The sequence below is a fragment of the Anopheles moucheti genome, chromosome 2 (genome assembly GCF_943734755.1).
Source record: "Anopheles moucheti chromosome 2, idAnoMoucSN_F20_07, whole genome shotgun sequence".
Classification (NCBI taxonomy): Eukaryota; Metazoa; Arthropoda; class Insecta; order Diptera; family Culicidae; genus Anopheles; species Anopheles moucheti.
Genome location: NC_069140.1, coordinates 37,354,166 through 37,378,023, shown reverse-complemented (window position 1 = coordinate 37,378,023; position 23,858 = coordinate 37,354,166). Strand labels below are relative to the sequence as shown.

The 23,858-nt window shown below is 42.0% G+C and overlaps 1 protein-coding gene across 1 annotated transcript; it reads right to left on the bottom strand.

Annotated features, from left to right (window-relative positions):
* Positions 1–1,475: 1,475 nt before the first annotated feature.
* On the bottom strand, positions 1,476–22,040 carry LOC128298464 (protein ultraspiracle homolog). Its single transcript, XM_053034214.1, has 8 exons — positions 21,888–22,040; positions 14,065–14,420; positions 6,978–7,398; positions 5,211–5,412; positions 4,977–5,126; positions 4,726–4,896; positions 4,409–4,643; positions 1,476–4,345 (listed from the first exon to the last, which is right to left on the bottom strand). Exons 2-8 carry the CDS (start codon positions 14,150–14,152, stop codon positions 4,101–4,103), a joined length of 1,512 nt encoding a protein of 503 aa, XP_052890174.1. The 5' UTR covers positions 14,153–14,420; positions 21,888–22,040; the 3' UTR covers positions 1,476–4,100.
* Between the last annotated feature and the right edge of the window lie 1,818 nt (positions 22,041–23,858).

The following is a 23,858-nucleotide window of genomic DNA, read 5'->3' as shown; positions in this document are numbered from 1 at the left end:
CCATCACCAAATCACGCGAATTATCTGCAGCTTTTCGTGCGGTTGGCAAGGAAATGGGTTTTCCCGTGCACATTGCAACCTTCCCTGGACGTTGCACGAAAGAGAGAGGGAGCGCGCGCGTTCACGAAAACGACCCGCATAGGACGAGACAACGACGACGACGTGCGTTAATGTTGTTAATGTTGGTTAGTGTGGATGCCCGCGGATTGCTCCGTTGAGCATGTGTGCGTGAGTGCTTTGATGCTGGATGCTGCTACTGCTGCTACTGTTGTTGTTTCCATCCATTTGCACCTCGTTCAATGTAAAGCAATCGGGTAATAATTGTAGCAATTCCGTTTCGTTCGCACCTTCCACAATCCTGCACGTCACTCTCGCGCACTGTCTCGCTCGTGGAATTGTTTGCTGCAGCCACAGACAATGCACACATCGTTTGTTTGTAGTTTTGAAAGCATTTCTCACCAACCGAATCACAGCTTCAACGCACTTTTACCACACCGTCCCGTACAGCATACTGCGTTGGCCGTGTTTTTCACCACCAAACCAAACAGAAACCCGTCGCACAATCAGCGTTCGTTGTCCTGTAGCATCCGCCACAACGGGCGGAAATTCGATTCCGAGTTTTTCGGGCCCCCAATGCGACTGTGTATGAGTGCGCACCGTGTTGAGTTTCAAAACATTGGCCACTCACCGACCAGCCCGTGAGTGACATTGGTGAGAGGTTTTTCCGAGCCATTTTCCTCATCTGTCAAAAGCAAAATGGGGCCCAGTAAATAATAATGAATAAAAGGAAAATTAAAATTAATACACATTTAATAAGAAATATTTAAGGCATCAATATAGCTGCTTCTAATCTGTTTAAGGACCTTTCATAAACTTTTGCTCGAAAGAAATGTCAACCCCTCCTAAATGGCAGCGCTGTGCCAGGCGCAGACAGTGAAGCAGGCGTGAAAGCTTTTTATTGTGGGAAAACGTCACCAGCCATTGCAACTTGTTGACAATAAGGATGTTAAACTTTTTTTTTGCGCAATGACCCTCTCCCTCCATAGTGCGTGACAGAAACCCTCCGATTGGAGTGTTTAATGACGAAAAATGATTTGTAGCCATGGGGAGGAATTGCGTGGCCGATAATAGCGCAGGACACTTTAATTATACATTTAACCGTTCCTTTCGCTTCGTTCGGTACCGGTTGCATGTTTGGGCGGTTGAACAGTCACTTCTCATGCTGCACAACGGTTACCCGCAAATATAAGCTAAGTTAAATGAAATTTATTGACGTCCCTTTATTGTCACCACCTGCTGATAGAAAACGGTTGGCGCTATTCATCAAATAAATTGTCGCCTTTGTGATATTATTAATTCTTCGCTGTTCCGTGTGTAAAGCGGTTGCAACAGTTGTTTACATTTTGTGACTTTTGGTCACGGTTTACGAATAAAATAGGGCCGCTTCTCGCTCGTTGTTTGTTTTTTTACTTCAAATAATTATTTTATTTAATCACCTCTTACGTGACACCGTTTATTTGGGGGGTTTAGTGAGCCGTGTGAGCTTTTCTACTTAGTTAGGCAACTTCGAACGGATTTCTGCACGCTGATAATGCATACCCCCTCGTCGTTGTGTGTGCCATGGATTCTTTTGCACATTCTTTTGCTCCCTTTGCGATCATACCCTACTATGTAACCTGTGAAAGTGTTCTTCGAGAACGTGCTGTACATGCTAGGCGAGTTTAACCTTGCAAACCCCCCTCGATTGTGTGTAGGTAAAGCATTACCTTTTGCAATTGCACTGTACTGCTTGCTTGTGTAAGATTTTCCTACCCTTTGCTTACATTATAGAATTTTGTTTACAGTATCCGTTTTATTACATTTGAGAAATGCTTACAAATATATAAATTAGTTTCATCTATATGCCATTCTTTTGCTCTGTTCGTAGTTAACCATTCAATCGAAACACGTTTACCACATTTACCCTGTTCTTCGTTTTCGTTTTCACTTACTAATTAACATGCATAGCAATTTCCTGATTTCCTGAGGAACACAATCTAACCATCTGCCCATTCATTACTTGCACTTTTGCACGGCCCATAAATGAGCTGCTCTTTCTCCCTTTCCCACAATCAACAATCTAACAAACAAACGTGCGTTAGTTCAGCTTTACATCAACCTTTACAAACATGTACCCTGTCATGTCTCTCCTTTCTCCCTTCCTGTCTTGCGCGCATTCACTCTATCTGGTCCTTAAACCACACATTCTCTCTGCGATTTAATGAACCATGATTTATATTTTGCACATGATTTCTGAATAATGTCTAAAGAAAACAACGCTACTTCTTACAACACTAGAGACAATCATTTAAGCTCCTATCGCAATTTGCAGGTATGTAGGTGTAGATGTGGAACTGTGTGTGCGCCTATGGTGAAAGGGAATAACAGTAGGAAACAACTTTCCTTTACTGAAGGGAAGAAATATTACAACAGCTGCTCACCATACAAGGTAGCCACACGATAATAAATAAATCCCTTTCACATTTAGCTTGTGCCATTCGTTTTATTTTTTTCCAGTTATTTGTGTGAGAGTGTTTTTTTTTAAGTTTGTCTCAACTAATCCGTATTTTCACTCATCATTAGTTTGTATTTACGTTTGTTCATCAATACCGTATCATTTCTCACTATTGTTTTCCCCCCATTTCTTCGTGAGCAAGGACAGTCCATTTTAATCATCAATTTGAAAAGTGGTGACTTTCAGTAATACTTATATAGATACAAAACAAAGAGATAACAGTTAACAGGCCACGGCACGGGTCGATTTGTCCATTGGTAGATGAAAAAAGATTACGGATAAATGAAGTACGTAAACACATCTCTGTTTTCACCAAACAAAAGAAAAAAAAACCTTCAGAAAATTAAAAATAAAGACCTAGGATCATGAGACGTGAACAGTGTTTTTGCTTTACATGTAAGTGTCATAATTTCCATATTTTGTCTCATGAGATCTAATCAGACAGTTACTAGAATGTATGCTACGAAACGAGTGTAACGAAATGCTGGATGGTAGAGAGAAAGTTGGCAAGCATAGAAAATTCAGTAATTAAAAAGGAAACACCGGTTAGCACTTGCCTTTTGGTCAAAACGTTAACCATCGATGGTTATTCTCAGTGTCATTGTAATGGACAGAATTACTTTCTTACTGCTTGCCTCACACTATTAAATTAACCATAAATTAGATTAATCACCATCACACTTCTTTCGTCTCTATTGCGCCTTTACTCAACAGTGTGCGTGGAGCAATAGAAGACGTGCGGTGTTCGTCATTTATTAGCCATCCTTAGTCCAAACACAACGTATGTTTTAAACGATTCTCGCTCACTTTCCCATCCCCTATCACTTTACAGCTACGTAGACTTAATTTGTAAAAGGGATTAAGTTTTGAGTTTGATATAATCTATTTGCACCATATTATTTTGTAGTGTTCTTTTAGCTGGTTGTTTGTTTCCTGTTCACATTTTTGCTTTGTTTTGTAGAGTTTAAATGTGTGCTTTATCGCCGCGCTTTATTCTAGCGAACCACACGTGATACACTCATCATTCGATTTAGGTGCACCTACACTACTAAGAAGAGGGCAATATGTTTTGAACGTATTACTTTTGTTTTTACAAATTTATATTTCAATGCTTGTCATACTTTTGATTTTTGTTCACAATTCTTTTCTGCACGCTCATTGCAAACCCATCCTCATCTGTCGTCATCTACGCAGTACGACCTATTTAACAGAACGGAAGATGTGCTGCACATTAATTTGCTAAACGTAAAACGTAAGAAGTATCCCTGCCTGCTAAGCAGACAGGTTAGGTATGAAAATAATTCCATAAACATTGCTAACCTCTTCAGCTGCAATGCGCGCTAAAGCAGAGATTTTATGAACGAGAAAGTAACACTTTGAGAAATGCCAGCGTCAACAGCAGCAGAAACAATCCCGTCTCCCTTAGCAGCATCTGCAGCAGGGTTGACAGCAGGAGAACGGAATCTGGTTCTCCAGCGTCACTACCGACCGCATCACGGGCAATAGCGTCCGTGTCCTGGGAGTTGAGATCGGGAAACAGTTCCGCCTACAACGGTGTATCAAGCATCTCAATAATGAAGTTATCGAGCTGCTTGTCACCGAGCAGCCGCAGGAAGTTCAGATGATCGATACATTTGAGGCTGATCGAGCGTAGCGCTGGCAATCGCAGTAATAGCTGTGCGAATCGACCATCCTCCGACGGGTGCTGCGTTTTACAGTACTCATCCAAACAGGCGTATATCTTCTCTCGCATCTGATCGATCTCTTTTCGACATTTCAGGCCCCGAATATCTAAAATAAAACACATACAGTTAGCGTTCCCTGTTTGTCAAGCTACGAACGTGAAATACGTACCAGAGTTAAACAATATGATAGCCTTAAGAATGCCCAGTTCGGCCCGGTTCACGTCCAGTCTTTTCATTTTGATCGCTAGTTCGCACAGAATGCGATCGAACAGTGAATCAACGCCGGCCTGCTGAGCACTGTTTCGATGCAGGGTGAAGTTCGGTCCCAAGCACATTAGCTGCGGCTGCCGGATAGTGACGCGACCATCGTTCCGGCCATCCGGCGGTCGTTCCGTTTCAATGTACTAGTGGTCGGAAGACGAGTACACAAATTAGTTATTGAGAAAATTATCATCAAACTCAGCTGTTCTTCCTACGAATACCTACCTCCATACTTCGCCATGCGACAGAAGCAATCAACATTTCGTTCCAACCACTGCGCAGCAATGTTACCTGATCTTCGCGTGGAAGGTTGGAAAAGTTGGGCAGCCGTCGAGCAAACTCGATTAGTTGGTAAATCTGTTTATTCACCATCTGACATAAATGCGACACAGCGCCCTAGGGGAGACACAGAACAACATTAAATTATTAACACACGTGTTTAACGACGATTTGAGACAGGCTTTATATTGTCATACTTTGTATTCTGGTGGAATCATAGAATTCTGACCAACTCGCAAGTATGGTATGGCGTTGTCACCACTCTTCTGTTCACCCAGCTGTTCAGCCTCGAGGAACCGATCAACCACGACATCTCGCACCGAGCTGGTTGAGTTGATTTCTTCCGTCTGCATGCAAGAGAAACAATTCATAAACATTCTTTTGTAAAGGTGCCATCATTCAGCAACCTCCCCGGGGCCATTTCGTCTTACCTTCATCGAAAATTTGGAGCTCCGTTGCCGTTCCTCCTGGACGGCTTCTCGCTTCATACCGCAAGCCAAACATTTCTGGTACCGGCAGTACTGGCAACGGTTTCTTTGGCGTTTGTCTATCGTACAGTTTTTATCCTCTCGGCACGCGTACGACAGGTCCTTGCGTACCGTTCGCTTGAAGAATCCTTTGCATCCTTCGCAGCTGGAAGCAGACAGACATGTCGCCGAATGCGTTATTAGAATGTTCCAACCAGGGGAAAACAATGAATAGAATTTCAAACATCCTAACCGCGTTAAATGATTACGGCAATGAAAAGTGTTGAGTGTATTATTGAGGTAGATCATTCTGTGAGTTGAAACATTTGAGTTTAGATTAAAAATTTCTTGAGGTGTCTGTAAATGCAAACAAAATCCAAAGCTCATGAGAAAGTCAGTTCTAATGGTACAGACCAAACGCGGAGAGCCTTTTGCCTTAAGTTAGGTCTCGCTGCACCTGAAGTAGCCGTGGAAAGAATTGTATTATGTAGATCTAAAGATTTGTATACTTGCAATTTTTTTTATATGCGCATTGCATTTTTCTCAACCATTAATAATTGATAACTTTAAAAAATCCAAAATATTTTATATGTCACTACTTTTTGCTTAAGTAATGAAAATCTCTTCGTATTTTGCCTTATATAAAAATTATGTAGGCATAATATTAACAACATATTGATAAAAAACATTCATATGATAATGACCAAACGTTCCGTTTTGAACGAATTATTTTACCAAGCACTGTCAAAAATACAACTCTAAAAGACATCAAAAGCCAACAGCTGTTACTATTACGCATCGTCGATCACTGGACGAAAACAGCAGCAGTTATCCTTATTATGAATTGCTGTCTTCGAACAACTGATGATGAGGCGAAGAAGGAGTCATTCACACGAATAACATCAAATGAATCTTAGTACTACGAATATACGCAGGCCAAAATGCATTGCAATAGTTTCAACATTTGTGTTGTAAAGACTCCATGATACGTACTAAACCGATAGATTCCGCCGCAGCCTGCCAACAGGCGTTGCATGCGCAACATGCAAAATAGGAAATATTAATGGGATAGCATTAAAAGAATGTCAGCAAATGGGGAAGCACTACGCGCAGGAAGAGCACTACCCCATATACCTGATGCTTCTGCCGGTCGTTACTTTAAATGTCACGCGGAGTCAGTGGCGTCGTCATCGACGTGGTCGCATCGTCATCGACTCCGGTCCCGCGGGTGGCATATTAATTATCTAATGGAAAAACTGCATCCTACGGTGCACGACAGCGGCCGGATTGGATACTAACAGGGCGGCGGCGATGGCAACATGCACAACACGAACGCAACCCTCTGTTCCTTCGCTTCCCTTACGTACGTACAGCACCCATCGGCGACTTCGAAAGGAAGCAAATGTCGAGGTCAGATGAATAATTTTCGCGTTAAGCTGAGAGGTCTTCTATCGTTATTTTCCTTCTGCCCGAACAAGATGATGTTTGTTACTGCGTTCTTTTAGCAAACTCGTTCGAAAGATGGAACCTTGGTCACAGCTCTATGTTAGCCTACATCTAATATCTTTTCGCTTGATTCTATGTCTAATAAACTGTTTGTTAATATAGATGTTACATTCAATTGATGACATTTTTTAACCATATTGCAGATCACTTGCATTAGCCAAATGATGATCATTCGTACTGATGAATGAATCTAATACTAATTTACTTCATTTCGCCTGCACCTACCTATAAACACCGTAATGCTTGCCGCTGGCCCGGTCACCACAGATCGAGCAGAGATGCTTCGAGCCGCTGAGCGGGTGATTAGGCGGGTACTGCTGCGTGATGTTGGAGGGTGTGTTGGGCCCACTGCCACCACCACCGTTGCTACCTTGCTGTTGCTGTGAACCTCCGCCACCGATCAGCATGTTCTGTTGCCCGCCCCCCGTACCATTGCCGAGCCCACCGCCGACAACGAGCGCGTTCTGTTGCTGTAGGACGACGGAGTTGAAGCCACCACTGCCGGGACTGCCGGGACCACAGTTGTTGCCGGGCGAGAACGGACCACCGCCACTTCCGTTCAGCAGTGAAATGTCCGGCTTCAGGTCGGGCTTCAGATCAGGCGGCGAGAGCGGTCCCATGTGACCAACCAGGGCCGCATCGAAACCTGTGAATAGTGCGAAAAACAGAGAAAGAGAGAAGAAACGAATAAATATAGGCGCGTATGATGACATCATTCCCTTTTCCAGCCGGGAACGGAACCGAGAGAGGGATCTTGTGGGGGGGGGGGGGGGTGATTTATGTTGTACGGAATCATTGCATATCGATGCTACGGGCAGTCACGAAAGGTGCCGACTGTTTTCATCCTAATTGGTTTGCTCTTTAGTAGGTTGACGTGGCGATTCACAGCGGTTTCAGGTTGGTAAATTATAATCCCAAGAAAACGTATCACATCACCGCTCACTCAAACATCTAACTAGGACAATGAACTGTGCTAGAAACGATTGATATGACGGTATTGATTGATCGTCATCCGGCATGGCAGAAATGTGTCAACAGAAAGAACTATTTTTTAGAGCTAATATTGTTTTAAGTAGAAGGACAAGATACATCCCTTATCAGAGTTGTAGCAAACAATTAGCTTCTTCTTTTTCTTGATCTACCATAACTGACTTACTAAACTTAACTTTAAGAGGTAGTCTAATAACGAGATTGGGTTCTGCCATGTGAGAATCTAGTTACAACGCCCCTAAACAATAAATATAACAGTAAATCCAACAGTCCCAATATGTTTTTGTAAAATGAAAAATTAATGATGTGAAAATTTCTGTGAAATTTTATTGCAAACTCTTCATACATAAAAAATATAATGCACTATGCACCTAGGCTTATCCGATGCTTGCTTTACCCAAATTCTCATATTTCATAAACTCTCACTCTGCGATCATATGATTAATCTTAATTCTAATACCAACCAACCAATATTTGCCAGTAATTATTTCGAATATTTTAACAAAAAACTAATAAAAAAGGGTGATTCTAGTCTAATTCATTACCATTTTCATGCTACCTTTAAAGTACTCAAGTTTTGACCATGTAAACGTTGATTGATTTGAAAAAATAACATAAAAAATTGTTTATCTGAACATCTGTCTCATAAATGATATAAATAAAACAAATAGATTAAACACACACCACCCGACGGCTGGACGACGATGAGGTGTACGTGTTTTGCATCAAAGAAAAATCCTTCCAGCAACAGTGCCAACAGAAGGCCAGTGGTAGTGGTTACCGTTGCTGCGGCATTTGGTTAAGTAAGTGCACCGATAATGCACCAGATGCAACATCGTCGCCGATTTAGCGCTCGCTCTTGGTGAAGGGAGAATTCCGCGACGCGTTCGTAAATGTGCACTGAGACAAAATGTAAAAAAGGGAATACCATGGAATGGCTAGAGGAGTGATGCGAGAGATAGAAGCAGCAATATGCAAAATGGAACAGGAGAGCCGGCTGTGGACGTGCAGCAGCAATGGCTCCGTAGCTCTTTGAAAAAAAAAGACAAGGTCTTTTAGCTTGGCTTTTTACTGCTACCACCCACTTTACTTGCATCGTTGGTCCACCCAAGCCGGGGAGTTGCACATCACAGCAGTACTAAACGGAACAGTTAGCACCGCAGTAGTCATGAATATGCATTAGACGTTACTTCCCATTTGCTATCCCTCCCTCCCCATTGACCATTTCCGATCGTACTCTATCTTTGTCCACTGTGGTCATTTTTTTTGCTTTTTTGTCTGCGTTCGTGGTTTTCTACAAATGCGGCAATGTCGGAAAATAAGTAACGACACCGGCGATGCTACCGTAATTTGTTCCTTACATAGCGTCCACATTTGTCCTCTTCCTCAGCAATTCATCTTACGACGACGGAGCATCAGTTACATGCTCAGTAAAAGTAAAAGCAATTGAGGCTGATTACAACAGCCAGCGATGCTTAAATATCTTAACTGACTAATTGATACACATTGCTTTGAAGTTGACAACTCGCAAACGAGCTTGTGAAGATGAATAACAATCATTTAACACATTTTTCATTGAAATTATCAGCAACCAAACATAAATCAGCTAGCCACATCCGTCAAACCAATGATTTACAGTCAGGGAATGCTTCCATCCCGATGCGTAACAACCCATTTGTTCATTGTAATAAAGAGCAGCTGAAGTTGAGCGCTTCATTCATCCTTTGATCACGAATCGCGCCACGTCAATTGCAACATGCCGTAAATTATAATCGATGCATTGTATTTATATGCAATGCAGACAGCTGCACAAAGCCACATAGTGTAAGTAATGAAGCAATGCATCTCTTGGCAGCTGCACTAGCTACTCCAGCAACCTAACCGACACGAACGAAACATGTACAGACCGCGCTGTTCAAAGGTGCATTAGAAGCAATCAGTTTTTGCAATCAGGATCGCTTCCGGTTTGCAGATGCACAGTACGGTGGGGTACGGCATATTTTTAATGCTGGATGCACTTTAATTCTAAACGATCCTCTTTGTTGCACCTTTTGCCCCTGGACATCGTTTCATGTTGCAAAAGGCAATCTGTAGCAGACTGCAGATTTTTTTGTGCACAAGTGCAAAGCGAAGAAACAACGATAGCAGTGCGAAGCAAATGATGCAATTGCAAAGGTAAATATAAAAGAAGAATCCATTTCTATTGCCCAAAAAGGCTGCCATGTACTGCAAGCTGCCACCCGAAAGGTAAAGACAACGGCAATAGAAAATGTAAGACAAAAGGAATTACAAATAATTATGTTGCTACAACATTCGTCTGTTGCAGCTGTGGATGGGATGGTCACAACAGAACCCAAAATAACAAAAGGCACTTATTTATTATCGCGTTGTGTGTGTGTTTTTTTCTGTTTTGTTTTATTACACACACTCATTACTTTTATCAAACCCTGGTCAGATAGAAACCGGCTCCACATGTACTTCGCCGCTGCATGTTAGACGACAAGGGAAGCAAATATTTTAGCGATGAGAAGAACACAAATGCTTTGGATACATTTATTCTCCACCTGCTGCCCTTTTCGGCTCTGCTTTTGTGCCGTGCACCGTAGGTAATGTGCAAAAGATGCTAAGTGCATCTGGCGGTCCATTATGTTTCTTGTCTTCGTTTAATGCTTATGGCTACAATGTTTTCTTCAAAGTTATATGGAATACATGGGGACCAGATGCATTAGTGGGCTTATATTTCTTTTCTTAATTATTTGTTGTTCAGTTTGTGTTATGTTTTAATCATCCACTTATCATCCACTTTGCACTTCAAATGTGTACTTCCTGTAAGAAAAGTGTGGGCAATGTTTAGCATATAATAAAGAAAAGAAATGCATAACTTGTGCTAAGATTGTTTCATGAAAGGACCTTTAAAGTACTCCCACTTTGGTTTGAAAAAGACAGAATTACAAAACACAATTCGTCACAAGAATCATTGCGTACATCCAACAAAATTAACATCTCTAACCTTACATGACATGACATTTTGACATTTTGTGTAATGAATCAATAATCTGTTAACACCCCTTGGGTACAGGCAGTGCTCCAACTATCAATAAACTATGCTGGATAATTACTTCCCAGGGCTCCAATGTGCTCAAGAATGTCAGTTCCATAGGGTGTCGGATTGGAGATGCGTTCCAGAACAAAATGACAAAATGTGCAGATGACATGCATTTAAGATTGTTCACACCCAAGGCACATCTCAATTAAGTTATTCGCACGAGTCGTTCTTCAAATCTAAGATGTCACTTTCATTATGTTAATATGGAATTTAACATCGCGTATCGCGTAAGTTAGTTATAACAAATCAACAGCATCAAATCAAATGTTATTAGGGTTCGTTACAAGGTTGGAAAGAATTACCGAATGCCCTTGAAGAATATGGAGTTTCTGGCGTTATCTGTAAACAATTTGGCATTCTGGGCTCATGTGCTCTACGTGTGCAATACCAGTGTACCTTCAAATCCCCTAGACATGTTTCTACGAAATACTTATGTTTCTGTACCTTTCTTTAGTTTCTCTGTTGCATCTAAATCCATTATAGTGGTTACAAAATTCACCAGTAAAAGCTTATAATATGAATGATGAGTTGGATAGTGCAGTTGGATCATTAATTGGATAGCTGTTAGGATTAGTTAGATGTTTTAGCTTTAGTTGGATAATATATTTCAGCCTCATTTAGTACATCTTATAGCAATTCTCTAATGAATATCTCTCATGAATTGGAGCGGTCCGGTGGCATGATGGTAGCGGAGCCGGTCTTCACACGAACGGACCGGACCAAAATCCCATCCGGACCAATCCCCCGTAGCAAGGACTGACTATCCGGCTACGTGGTAAAATAAGTCGATACGGCCAGGCCGTTCTAACGAAACAAAAAAAAATCTCTCATGAATGCAAAACAATAAATAAAAGTAAACAATATCTAACAAATTACTTTAGAATTTGCAGTTATCAGACTGTACTTTAAAATTCATTTATTTTGATAATTCTTCATGTGTTTGTTGAAACTGATTTGTGAAAAAACTAAATCAATGGAAATTATAAAGAAAAATCAAACAAACGATAAAAGCAAATATAAAAGCGAAAGTAAAATCAAAGGAAATAAAGGGCTTGAGTAAGTAAAAGCGAAAACAATCCATCCATCGAAGCACCATTTAGTCGAGCAAGCCAACGGGAGCATTGCATTACACCCGCCCCCAAAACATACTTCCACAATAACTTCCACTACCCTTGCGCTAACACGAAGAATGTGATGAGAAACACAAGGAGGAAAAGGGGACGGACAGGCCGAGCGATGCAGTTTTGGCTGCGCTTCGGTGGTTATTGATAAGGTAAAATACCTTGTGTTTGGTCATGGTATTTTCCTTTCAATTTCATTCTTTTTTTCCCCCACTTTTCCAGCGTCCTGCATTACGAACCGCCCAAGCATTTATACATGGTTTGGGTTATGAGCGAGTTTGTTTTTTTTTTATTTTGGTTACGATTGCTTTACATGTCTTGCTGAGCTTGCACCAACAATCAGCTGTGATAAAGAAGCTGATGTTTGAATAATTGAAAGCAAATGGAAATACGTATGCTTCTTTGTGCTTTTCCTACATCAAACCATCCTAACCACCGGCTGCGCGCGGCGTGCGTCACCAACGCAGCATATGTCCTTCACCTTTTGGTGTGGGCACGGTGTTTGCACAGAGCAAATCTTTCTACTGCTGCTGTTGCTTCTCCTGGCTGGAGGGCAGTAAACAATTTCACTGCTTCCATTTGGTTGGGAAAGCTTCTTCATTTCGCACTACAAAAACGGAACACAGTCATGCGCAATCGAGGGATGAAATGAGAATGAGGTTTGATTTCGACGAAAGAAATAACACACATAGGGCGAACCAATGGTGTGAACGGTAACAACCGACGGTAACATTGAACAATGTGAAGAATAATCGCACTGAATGAGGAAAACTTCCACACTGAGGGAGCGGTGGTACCCCACTTCCTTCTGGGTAATACTTAGGGGCCAACTTTTGACGTGCTCCGTACTCCGGTTCTGGCCCCATATCATGTAATCGTGCCCATTAGAGGGATTATGTATCGGTGAAAAGCGAGAAAACAGACACTCATCGTTCACACGAAACATCCTTCCATTGGTCCCTTCCATGCAATGTACATAGCGCGCGCAGCCGTAATACATAAGCGTGCCGTCATTTATCGATTATGAACAACCTTCATGACCTTAGTCAATGCTTTTCGCATTGATCCTTCCCCGAGGTTGAAGCCAAAACCACCGTTTCACCATTTCCACATGCAGCCATTCGACAGCAAATCGGGTAGCGCGCGTATCCTTTCTTTACCACACCGCATCCTACTCGCATGCATGTGTGGTCATGGCAAAGCGGACCATTGTGCTTCGCTCGAGTGAAGTGAACAGGGAGCAATCCATTAGGGGCAATCCGCCAGGTTACCGCTTATGCCATCGTGCAGCAGCAGACGGCGGTGCAACAGTTGCTGCAGTGCTTGATACTATTTCTAACAAATACCTCCACCACCTTCAAGGACGCAGGACTGGACGTGTCCTTCGTGGATTGGGGAGTGCCGGCCGGGAAAAGGGTAATCCCAAGGATATCGAATGACCTCGGTAAAGTTCGCGGTGCCGCGTGTGTTTTGGTCTTCGCGTCTTACGTCAGCACAAAACGGACGCTAAGGAATGTTTGCAGCAAATTCGCCCCCTGCCCTGTGGCGCTATGTACCATCGTGCGGTTCTTTTTAATGACATTCTTTGAGGGATGCGAATTAGACGAATGGTCGCTTTGAGGGAAAATAAATATTGAACATGAAATAAATAATTGAAGGCTGCTCGGGCAGGAAATTGCATATAAGGAACAGGCAGTCGTAATTATTGGAACTATTTTTAGCGTTCTTCAAGCAACTTTTACGACAGGATGTGCAGGAAGTGGTCAAGAATTGATGTCCTTCTTATTTGAAAGATCTGTTAACCTTTTTTTGTGAATATAATACGAGTGTAGAAGAAATGGTGTAGTGCTTGAAGAAATTAAATTGTTTTGAGGACATTTATTTGGTAAAATCTTGAATTTTGTATTAAATAAAACAATTACCTAACCAAAAAGGCTGGCCATTCTTGGGTACCGAAATTTGTAAAATCAACCATTTTATTTCTGGCTGCCCTTCTATTAGACTAATATCGTAATGCAAATATAACCCATATATACTGAACAATCGAACATGAAGCCATCATTCCTTCTCGTTCGACGCATATACGCATAAGTACCTGTCAATCCGGCCAGTGACCGATCCCATCGGCCTTGCGCTTGAATGATTGCGGCCACCGACAGCATCGGTTTCTCCTTCTTTAGCATTATGACACACAACGGTTACACTGCAGCGGTGCGGTGCGAAACATCGACACGGGACTAGGCCAACTGTCGCCGGCGTTCCGAACGGTTAACCGCGCACCGTCTTTCGGTGGATGGTGGATGGCACTGTTGAACTTGGGCACTGTACTTGGGGTGCGAGGAGGTGCAACGAATGTATCACCTGTTTTGTTTACCGAGACACAACGGCACAAGAAAATGGGCCACTTTTTTATCTCCAATTTCACTACACGCTCTCGAGGGCTCAAGGGCTCTAAATACACAGACACACACATACAAAAAAAAAAACACACCGAAATGAGTATTGGAATGGGGGGGGGGGGGAGGGGTGAGGGACGAGTAGAGAAATTTGTAAGGATTCACACTTTCGATTTCTTCAACAGTTTCACATCACCATACGATGACGCCTATCTATGACGTATGGGTAAATAATTGCTCTGCACTCTTCCTACAGACGATTCTGTTTATCTTCACACCGCATTCGCTACAAGCAAACGATCGAGGGAGTTAAACGAAGCGGCGCTCGCGTTTGAGCATAACGAAACCGATGATCAAGATAATGGCGGTTGGCGGTGTACTTTCGATTGCTTGAGCATAGTTTTTCTTTCTATCTCCTGTGCGCCTCCTTTAAACGAATCGTCTCAAACACGGAGAGCCCTGAGTAGCAACATCTATATCAACACACACACCCTATTTGATTTGCTATCGAACGATTTTGTTCATTTTTCGCTCACAAGCAATTATCATCTTATCTGCACAACGGTGAAGCCTTCTATTATGTTTGCCCATTACTTTGTTGCCGATGCGGTGCATCCCACCGGCAACATGTGCATGTGCAGTCGTACCATGAACACGATATGCATTAATTAATTTAACGCGTTTAACATTTTGCTTGGCGTGCAAAAATCGAATTTGGCCCCATGTTAAACAAACTAACACAATTTGAACAATTTATTTCACACGAAAAATGATTAAAAATGTAGTTTAGCTCGGCGACGAATTTTTGAAACACACTTTCGGTATTATGATCACATTAATGCAACAAGGGTTGCGAACAGTAAAACCATCCGAGTGGGGAACCGTGCGGTTGTGATTAATCCTTTTGGCCGAATGACACGGTTGCAACTTCAGGAACCCGGAATTTCATTGATAGAAAACCCGGAAGGAACTGGGACAGCAAAAAAACAGAGTCGCACACACCACACCGTCTGTCTCATGCAGTCAACCCGGAAGGATGAGTCTACAGTTTTCAAATGGTAAAATGACACAAAAACGCAAACCCTATTAAACCCCAATAGAAGCTTCGTTGAACGATAAAACCCGACTTCTGTCGATCCTCCCCTATCGCCGTAGAGAGTTGCATTAGGTCATTCTCTTTTTGCTTCATTGCTGCATTTATAGCGAGATAAGCGCTATCAGTATGCAAAAGTGAATACAAGTGCGCGCGCGTGTGTGTGTGTGTATGTGCTGATGCATTTGAATCCTGCCCGAAAGCAACACAATGTCTGGGGAACGTGAGATAAGGTGCATTGTAGGACCGGCAACCTCCGTGGTGTGTTTACCACACTAACAGCCCTCCTTACCCCATCCCCGTTCTTTCGCTTCCTCTAACGACAACCAGCTGAACGAGGAAGTGAGAAATGTAGCGTTTTGCATTGTCGGCCAGACACGGCTGGAAGAATGCCACGAACCGGGACTTTTCGAAGCAAAGGGGATGGAGGAGAAAGGGTGTCAAGATTGCAAAAGGAGAAGGGGAGCGGTGTGAAATCGTGCAACGACGGGAGTCCTTGACCTAGTTCGATTCGCCGCGGACGATGGCGACGGCAACGACAGACAAAGGAAAGTGAGTGCTGCGCATCAACGTGCGCGTCAGCTTGTAGCAGTTGCAATCGCGCGCAACAGCCAGACACCGCACTTGTTTTATCTCCATCGGGAGTGGCGGAGTTGCATTTCTCTGCACCACCAATCGCTATTTGATGCGGTCTCTGGAGCATCTGAGTCACGTGATTGATAAAAAATAAGCATCAACACATTGAACATTCAATACAAATACTGCATCCAGGGTTCCCAGTTGTGAGATACTACAAAATCGCTTATGTCTCGTCCGAAATTTAACATAAAAGAGTCAAAATAAACCCATAATTCCCAAAACTTAATAATAATATTCTACAAAAACCTTTGAATAACAGTTACAGCAGCAGTAAATAATCGTTATTATTATGTTATCGGCACAAAATCCTCAAGAGTTGTCTACGACTTACAGTTCTGACTTTCTATATGTTATAAAATGTGCCAAACGCAATGAGTGCCAAAAAATGGTTTTACAATCTTTCGTCTTACAAGAGGTCGTAGAGTCAAATCCTACGATCGCTTTTATATCACTTTTTCGGTTCTTCTTGATCTACCATTCGATCGTTCTACTTTCTTTTGTTTCTTTCCAAAAGGATCTGACGGGTCGTTGGGGACTTTTCATTCAACTGTTGTAGAGTTTCTAACATTTTGACATTATTTACCCGTAGCTCGAAGAGTGACTCCTGCATATGAGAGGATTGGTTCGGATGATATTTTGGATCGGCCATGTCGTGTGAAGACATGACTCCATATCGTTATTTTCATCTTCATCTCTTTCAAGGAACATTTCATCCTTCCGATAACATTGCTCCAAGTGTCTTCATCCACACATTCAATAATAAAATTATATTTTAAATCCACAGCATAAGACCTTCTTGCATCAAACTATAAGAACACTGTTATAACAAGCAAAGTAAATAGATTTCTTCACAAGATAAACTTCTAAGCGTGTACGTGCTTTTATTAGGACGGTGGTGAGAGTGTGAACCATTTTCACGCTATCTGCAAATTGCATTTATGCAACTCAGCACTGGTCATCCTTTTGCAATCCCTCTCAGGAAATCACACTGCAATCCTGCAACCGGACGACTGGAGTGTGCGGAAAACCCATCACTAAAAGCACTACACCTTTTGGGTTCGCTCTTTTTATTTGTATACTCTTATCGCAGTAAAAGGACAACCCATCGGCTAACAATGGCAACAAGGCAGCATGATACGTATCCTGTGGGGTATCGTAGAATTGAAATTAATGTCCCCGGGAGAATACATTAGCAAGGAGCACGTATCGTAAGCAACATTCTTAATTTAATGAAGAAGCTTTCCTCACTAGAATTGAATCTATACGTGTATGTGTTCCTGTTAAGTATTTCGTACTTTATTTTGTTCAAGTCAAATTTGCTAAGAATTGATATATAAAAGAAGTTTACATTTTACTAAAAGCTCAATATGATTAACAAGAAATTGTACTTGAAGATTACTATTGGTTTGCAATCACAATCGTATGGTTCGTAAATGACATCTTTTTATGGTCGAATGTAATGAGTTGTGCCCACCGCTCCCTCGCTCGGAGAAGGCGTTTTAATGACATTCATTAACTTTTGTGGCCCTTTAAAAATGGACCTCAACAACAATAAACTGGAACACAGTTAAACACAATTCATCAGAACCAACCCAGTGAAGGTAATAACCATTGGTCACTAAAACTGAGCATTGCAATCCGTTGCAGTTTATTGCATCCTCATCCTCTATGCTCATGTGACTAGGAAAATAGGTGCTTAAGCGAGAAACGGTGCTTTAAATATTTTCATTCCCGGCTTAAGTTCAACGATTTGCAACCGGCTTGTGGTCGAGAGATGTGCTCATAAAACTGTCATACTGGAGAAAGAATTTTTATGTGGGCAGTTCGAACCACGTGAAGGACAATGGACGGATACGTTCACTCTATTATCGTGCCGCCGGCGATGGACGGACGGAACCAAGGGCCGTACTGGCCGGTATGTGCAGTAAAAGTGCATTTACGATGGGGAAGCCGCGTCGAGACGGTACTTTGCATCGGGTTAAAATTAATCGTTTCGTTTAAGGGCAAATAACTCACACGCTTGGCTTCTTAGCCTCTTAAATGCATAATAGAAACTAAAGGAGATTTAGTTGTAAACCCGTTTAAATTCTTGCAACAACTGTACTCTAGGAACTAGGAATGATATACCCCGATATAAATTGTGCATCAGAAAGACACCGAACCTTCAAAAACATAATCTTTCGAGCTCAAAACCAACAAAAAAAGAACAAAACAGCAAACACCTGGCAACATTGCCATTGTCCGATAGCTTTGTGACGCCAACAAATCTCGGCGCAAAGGGCATACATACTGCGGATGTTTCAGCCCAAAGAATTTGCCACTTCAGTGACCCATTCGTAAGCATAAACAACAAAAAATGGAACACAAAATTAAGGAAGAACAAACAAAAAAAAGCCACATCACACGACATCGCTGAAACCATAGCGGACGAGAAAGAAATGAACAACAACATGATGCCCCTCCAGATCTCGTTTTGCCACAAAAATTTCATTCCACAACTACGTTTAAATTCGCGCACACACACACGACCGCGATCACGCCGAACCACCCAGTGCCATGCCCGTGGCGAAACGATCAGTAACAATACCGAAAAAGAACAACACACACACACACACTCTTTCAAGGTCATCCTCAGCTGCGGCCCATCGATGGCACGGTCGCTCACAAACTGGAGGAGCACACTTTATATGGTATAAACCGCGGTGTGGTGCGATTTTTTTTTTTTCGTAAAACCTTCTGGCACCATCCATCCATCGCTTCTCACCTTCCCCGCCGGCTTCTGCGTATGTCCCTTTTTGCAAACCAACGAAGATCACGTCTGCGATCTGCAACATCACGATGCAAAACAAGCAATTCATTTATTCCGTCAGATCCCTCCGGTCGGGTGCATTCCTTGAGGTCCATGGTTGACGTTCGACTCATCCACCCAAATGGAGCCACTTTAAACGCACTCTGCCAAAGTGGTAGCCGAGCGTGAGGTGTTGTTAAATTGAAACCATAGGATTTTGCTTCTGTCCCTGTACAGCAACTCCCATACCCGAAGATTCTTCACTGCTACGGGATCAATGGAAAAGGTGCATCTGATATAGGGAATGGTAAAAATGCACCAAAAGAATGGACAAAAAAAATGGAAAGCAAACATTAATCACGTGATGAATCAGATTGAGTCATATGCATTGAGGTTCAATGTCTGAGACTTGTTGGCAAATTGTACAGAGCAATTGTTTTTATATTATACAATTACTGTTTAAGAAAGCACACAAAGTTGGGTCTACAAAAACAAAATCTAAACTGGACTCCAGAACACAACCATGCGTTGCAGTGCAGCCAATGTAATAGTAAATAGAATTTCAAGTCTTTTGCTGTGGTTTTATATGAATCATCTCAAGATTCTGATTCTGATTCTGATTCAGGATTCTGCGCCTGATCCATGTCTTTGGCCAATAAAATCTGGAAGTTTGTGTAGACTTTAACAGCAATCGTTCCAATTATATCAAACATTTACCACATGCTGCATGCAACGGTTCTAATCGTTCCACAATTCAGGCAAACTGTTGTGATACTCTCGATATTATTCGCATCACCGATCAACCGAAGACATCCAAACACGGTGGAAATCAAACGCGTAAGCTGATTGACCGGTTCTTGTTGCCCGTCCGCTCATGTTTGACGCACGTAAGAGTGATCTTTCTTCAGACGACTGATTGAGCTGTCAACGGGGTGTATGGACCATTTGTCAAGTTACAGATCAAGTAAAATCACCGTTCGCAATCAGGATTTGCACATGCTTGATCGTCTCAGAACGTTAGTGAACCTTTCTATTTGGAAAGACATATATCAACATGGAAGTCATGGAACAAATAATTTAATACATAACTTCATAAGGTACTTTAAGAAAATTATATTATCTCACAGAAACATTAGTACAGGGTTATGTAAATAAATCAAATAGAAAAACAAACGACAGTACTAACGATAGGGATAATATTACTCTTTGTCCCTTCATGCCTTCGGTTCGAACCATTACTCATGCCTAATCTTCCCCCATTACGTGCGACGGAGTGATAGGGCACCTCGGACTGCACGCGCGTAGTTGAACACCAACTGCCAGACCCGTCGGCTACCAATCATTTGACTTTCTAATCCGATGCAAATGGAACCGGCCGGGCAAATGCGGGCTTCTACACACCGCTAAACTGAGAAACTGGTGGCAATCTTGTCCAGTGCTCGATGTGCGTTTGTGCAAAAACGGAACGGCACGATCGACACCACCCATTGGTGAAAGCAGCGCAATAGTCTCCGCTTGGTTCCGCCGGTGCACATATAACCTTGAAAATGTACTGCTGCAAATGACGATACACCGGACGGGCGGCGGACAAGCCGAACGGGTGGGTTGAAATGCGTGTGTGAGTGTGTTTTTTTTTTGTTTACGTGGCGCGCGAAGTTCCAAAAAGCATTGACAATCATGTTACCGGCGCCTGTTTGCTTCGCTTACAGCGTGCGCGCCCCCGCGATTCACCACTTCCAAGCAGTTCGCCGAATGTTAGTGTGGCCAGCAGTGGGGAATTTGTACAACAAATCTAATATCAGGAAATGCTAACATTTATGCTGACAGAAGCCACAATTAGACACCAAACGCACGATCACGTTCGGGGGGGTCACATGTACGCACCGTGTGCACCCAATAATAACTTTCTCACTCAATGCTCACACACACACACACCCTTTCCTTTCGGAGAGCATAATTCACCAACCATGCCATGCTTGCGAATCGTCCGATCGGATCGCTAGCGTATGATCGTATTTCGACCGCATTCCGGTGAATGTCACTCAATATGGGTTTCGTCTGCGTCAGTTTGCCGGCGGGACGCAAACCGGGGCTCAAACGGCAGGAGAGCGACAGGAAACGGTGACGGAGAATCTGGTTCATCCACAGATCCCATCCAAGAATGTACCGGACACCCGTACCGCACCCGGCTTGCGGGGGCATTTCTTGGTCGAGTGAGCCAAGACGTTCACTTTAACGCGTTTCGCGGTACAGGTTTGAGGTAAAAATCAGCAATAAATTTCGCGCATTCTACGTTCCAGACGAGTGAGACTTACGACGAGTTTCACCATTGGGGAGCACTTATTAATGAACAACACCAAAAAAAAAGGTCTAATTGGCCATTTGATTCCAGTCAAAAAGTCATCCTAATGAATGTGTGATAAGGATGGATCACTTTTTTATCGAAACGATCTACATTTCGATTAAACACTTATCTATACTTAGTCTAAGCTTAGGGTCCTATGTAATACAAATAACAAAATTAAAAGTTCTGAAAATGTAGTCCCATCCGTTGATTTCCGAAGTGTGGCCAGAGTCGTGTGAGTCCCCAAAAAAAAGTGATTTGCATTATATTCAGAACATAAGGCATATTAAATACAATTTCTGAGAATAAAAACTGCACATGGAAGTAAACATATGTTTACAGGACGATGGTCTTTCTGCACTTTTAAATGTACATTCGTAAGTGAGCACGCCTAATTATTCGCCGTTCGTTTTGGTACGATTAGACAAAAGACCACTTTCATGATGCACTTCAAACGTCGAGAGAATACGAAAGATGTACACTGCCAGTAGTGACACAAAGCAATTAATGCTTTATGATTCGCTTAATGTGAGTAGATGAACTAGCACTAGGCTCGAGGTATATTCCTGATCGATATTTAGCACTGACAATACGTCCACTTGTTCTACACCACGCTTATTATACACGGTTGATGTTTAACCATCAATAAAACGTGTACCGGATCTCAAACAGACATCACACGGGCGCACAGGGCAGTGTCACAAAATCACATCGACCGTCGTTTCGAGGCATCATCCACACTATCGGTAAACAACAACCTTCACGCACCGCAATGAAACAAACGCGCGAAATTGCAGCTCCGGTTGCACTCGCGAACTAACAACGGCCGTCCTTCGAGCGGAGCCAAAAACGCAACGAACAGAGCCAATGCTCCACGACCACGGAATGGAAGGAATGGATTGCACTACACTCCAGAAGACTCCACTTCAGTCACAAAACCGACGGCATGTTCGACAGCCCTGCTCCGCATGCCATCCGATTGCTCTCAGGTTCTCTCTCACGCACGGTCGTCTTCATCGCTTGCTCTCCGTCTCGCACTCATAACAGGCCGAAAGTGGTGAGAGCGAGAAAGTGATTGAGCGTGAGATGGGGGATGATTTAGTGAGTACGAGTGAGTCCGATAAGGGGTAGTTTTTGTGTTTTACTTCCGAACACACTTGCGAAAGAAGGTACGAAACAATAGAAAATCAAAACAAACAATTCGAATGCGAAACTTATATGTGAGAGAACGATATGAGAATGTGGACTCATAAAGGCGTGAGTAAATGCGTGAGTAAAACCGTTCGAGTGAAAGAAAATTCGTCATGTTAGCACGGTAATGAATTACAATGTGACGAAGGGATTGTTTTTCCTAATTTGTTGTAAAAGAGAAACCAAATTGATGTCTTGAGAAATTTGTACTCTCCTCCCTCAGTCGTCGTTATAAATGTAATAACATAAAATAAAAGAACCTAAAATGAATATAATAAAGGTAATCAGATTATAGACTGATGAACAAAAAGAATCTGTTTCCACATGACCACTTAGAGAAACAACGCAATACGTTCGACGTAATACGTAAGGATCTGAACATCTTTTCAATTTTGTTCTAATTATTTCATTTCAAATTCCAAATATAATGGTCATCACTCATTGACCGGACAGTAAGTGACTCTAAGGACTATATTCCACCACTGGTGGGGTCTATGAAAGACGAATTCTACCGAGCACCGGCTCGTTAAAAGTTAAAGGAAACATTTAAGATGTTTTTATACCCATGTGGGAAGATCCTAGGGTTTAAATTATCAAACGTTATAGTACACGATTGGAAGATTATCATATGTATGCTTAAGAACATTTTTTTTATTCTTTACAAAATAATTGAGTTTCATTCAACATTTTCATGCAAATTCTTCATGAAATTGTCTAAAGCAGTCAAAAGTATCCGAGAAACTCGGAGCTGCTTCCAGGACCATAATATATCATGTTCTCAATTAACAAATGCTCAATATCTACCCGTTTATTCAACCGATTTGATGTTAACTATTTAGATTCCGAACTTAAATCAGCTTAGACCTCAGCATTAGATTAGTTTTATTCGACAGGTAAGTTCCCATTAAGGTTCTCATCCCATTAAGCTTATAGATATTCAAAGTTAACGATAGGTAGGAGAAGCTCAACAACGGATACGTCTAGAGAAAAATTGTAGAACTGAAGAAACTCGAAGAATAAAGGACATTCGAAGAGCTCTCTTTCTTGTTTTATTATTTCTACATACTGTAGAGTTCCAAGTGCAAAAGACATTGATTATTGCTCCTAACCCTGTTTTCAAACCCAAATTATAGTTCTAATACAGTAATTACTTACCATTTAACGCATAAAAATAGATCTATGATCGTTTAGGAAAAAAGGCTATCGACACTCACCTGCAAAAAGGAAAGATAAATGAAACATTAGTCAGATGTGATAAAGGAAAGGTGTAAAACAATGATAAATCTGTTCAGGTGCTTAGAAAAAGCAAGAAATTTTATTTTTATTCTCATTTAAATATGCACTTAATGGGCGTAATTACAACAACATTGAGTTCATTCTGCCTTGAGTTCACATCCCAGAAAAGACGAGCACTAGAAAGAAAATCAGTTCCACAATT